At 36.5% G+C, this 2,884-nt stretch overlaps 1 protein-coding gene across 1 annotated transcript in view; it reads right to left on the reverse strand.

Moving 5' to 3' along the window:
- LOC101855520 (GATA zinc finger domain-containing protein 14) overlaps positions 1 to 2,884 on the reverse strand; it is a 48,624-nt gene that overhangs the window by 24,941 nt on the left and 20,799 nt on the right. Inside the window, exon 2 of the mRNA XM_035972114.1 lies at positions 90 to 249. Within this exon, the coding sequence (XP_035828007.1) occupies positions 90 to 141 (52 nt within the window). The 5' untranslated portion in view covers positions 142 to 249. The remainder of the gene's footprint in view (positions 1 to 89; positions 250 to 2,884) is intronic.

The raw sequence follows: 2,884 nt of genomic DNA on the forward strand, positions 1-2,884 counted from the left end.
TATTATTATTATTATTATTACTGTTATTATTATCATGATTGTTATTATTGGTGTCATTATCATTATCATTATTATAATCCTCAACTGACCTGTAAAAATCCACGCTTGCGTGACCAGGAGTAGAGTCCAAGCTAGTTTCATCGGTGGGGATTCGAACTCGATTCTCCACAAGACCGGCCTCAGCTGTGTAGGGTAGCTCCTTTCCAGAAACAGGAAAACTTGGGCGGCATCTAATTTGAACCCTTGACACTGTTGAAGGTACAGAAACTCCTTAATATAGATCAATATGTTGCTCTTTGTTTTTTAAAAGGTTTTATAGCACTTGCAACATAATAAGGGAATATAAGTGCCGAAAATTATTAATGTTACCATAGGGTAACAAACGTGCTAAAGAAGGAGGAGAGATACGGAAGATAGATGTTTATAGGAATGAATTAGCAAACCAAACTAATTCACCCGTCAACCACCGTCGTCTAGTGGTCTGTGAGATTACTTTCAAATAGTCTACTAACTAATGCTATACTACACGTTTTTCTGAGAGAAATACCTTTGAATCTCTGAAAAGACTAAACTAATTAATTGTAAATGTTTGATCAGTACAGAGAAGCACATCGTCGCAATAATGGCCATTTAATGCTGAGAAAAAATAAGACAAACATAAACAACAGAGGAAGAGTAAAGAGGTAGGACCTATTAATGGCGTCCTCCATCCACCTGCTCTACTAAAGTAATTTATTCAAGAGTCGTGAAAACTCTCAACAATCCTAACAGCGCCAAGGTAAGGTGTCGACACTATAGTTGATGGATTTCTTGGGGTATGCTGAGTAACTGATATATCTTAAAGCCTGATCATTTTCCTAGCCTTTTAATGAAAAGAACCCATCTTTCTTGAATAAAAAGTCGAGATATTTGTAATTGAATGAAGTGGGGGTTGCCTTGCTCGGAGGTAAAATAAGCATGAAAAAATCCACCAATCTTCTGTGACTCCCAAAGCTTGTGTGTCCTAAGAATTCGCAAATTGAGGGTATTAAGTAGTTTCCTTCGATCAAAGATTTTCAGTAAAATCTTTATACTTATATAAATGTGCTTCATAATTGACTTGAAAAGTGTAGACCAAAAATAAAATATTCGATAAAAATAACAAGAAAATTACATTTTCTTCCATTTTACTATTTTGATGAGCGCCTGGTTTCACAACAATGGCACACATAATATGTACAAGCCAAATGAAAGTAAAAACTGACTAGAAAATCTCTCCGAGGAGTAATTACTTAGCACATTTGTACATCGCCAGCCAAGTACTACCTCACACAACTTGGTTATTCCGGGTTTGATGCAATGCAGATAACACCAGGCGCACTGTTTTCCAGTCTCTAATACGGGAGCCAGTTCAAAATGAAACGGAAATCTTTGCGAAACAAGGGCATTCATCAAAAGACAGTATATCTAGTTTCGTAAAATCTCCGGAAAGCCAAAAAAAACCAACCCCATGTCTTTGCCTTTCAACAGCCAGTCGTTCTGAATACCTTCAAAACACTCTCCCCGCCTTATTCATTAAGATATGGATTCCAGACAAAGACAGAAATGTGTGCCCTGCCTTGTTTTAAAGTAACATATATTTGGAATTGATATCTCCGTTTTGACCAAAACTGGATACACTGTCTTTTAAAATAAAACTCCATAATATTGGGCTCAGAGTGAACACTTTTCAGCAGCCTTAACAGCTGTAACATAACTCCCCAAAAATACTTGAAAACCGGAGTTAAAAAGAGATAGAGCACTCAGCTTGCTAAGTGTGATCATTTTACAGTAACATGAGAAACGGATGTACATGGGCGGTCTCATAATTAAAAGGAAAATGGTCGTGTTCCAATAACTATCTCTTATTTTTTTATTTGTAAAAAGGTTTTTGTTGTCGTGAGAATTTCCAATGTGGGTGCATAAATGCAATGCGCAAAATGAACAGAACAATTTACATCAACGAAGAGGCTAGATCCCTAATTCGGATTCTTTGCGCAAAAGAAAAAAATAGACCCTAATTCGGGTTATTTGTGCAAAAGAAAAAAGTCTCACTGCAGATTCATGCAAAATGTGGGAGTGTTTATTGTAAGAAAGTTTTACGCACGTCAAGAGTGTACCATTCGTGCAATACATTTAAAGGATGGCATATTAATCTACAGTTTGGTCAAAAATGCATGGTGCAACGTATCCTGAAATATCTCTTTAACGGTTGAATCAACGACACCCATATTACACATCTCCATTATGTTCACAGCACTTCCCGCTTCTTACACACATTTTCCATACGCAAATGGCCTATACGTCACTCCTCGAGAAAATAGTTTCATAGGCTATTGAACACCTTTTCGCACTAAAGGACGTTTTTTGGTAAAGGTTCTCAAATCATAATAATAAGCATGTCGCGATTTAATAAATCATTGTGATGGATTATATTTTAAAAGCGATATTGTACCAGCTGTTAACCTTGTAAAATCCGTATAGACCACTCACTTGGATTTTATTAGTATTTAATAAGGAATTTTTCTAGAATTCAGTTTACACGTGTTGACAAAATGATTTATCTGTTAAGACAAATTGATACAAGTCATTGTGCAAAAGCTGGAATTTTAAAGTTTATGTTCGATAGTTAAGGAAATATTTGAAGGTAGGTTGCGCATGAATTTTTGACCGCGCTATGCACGATGAACCAAACGGAGACGGGTGTCTGTCTTCAACACGAAATAAGAAGTTTAACGCACTTAAAATAAAACTCATCTCTGATGACAGGAGCTCAAAACTCGTCACATTTATTTCTCCTATCTCGGTGTCTTTCTAACAAACACACACGCACACGCACGCATACACACACACACACACACACACA

The sequence above is a fragment of the Aplysia californica genome, unplaced genomic scaffold (assembly GCF_000002075.1).
Source record: "Aplysia californica isolate F4 #8 unplaced genomic scaffold, AplCal3.0 scaffold00581, whole genome shotgun sequence".
Lineage (NCBI taxonomy): Eukaryota > Metazoa > Mollusca > Gastropoda > Aplysiida > Aplysiidae > Aplysia > Aplysia californica.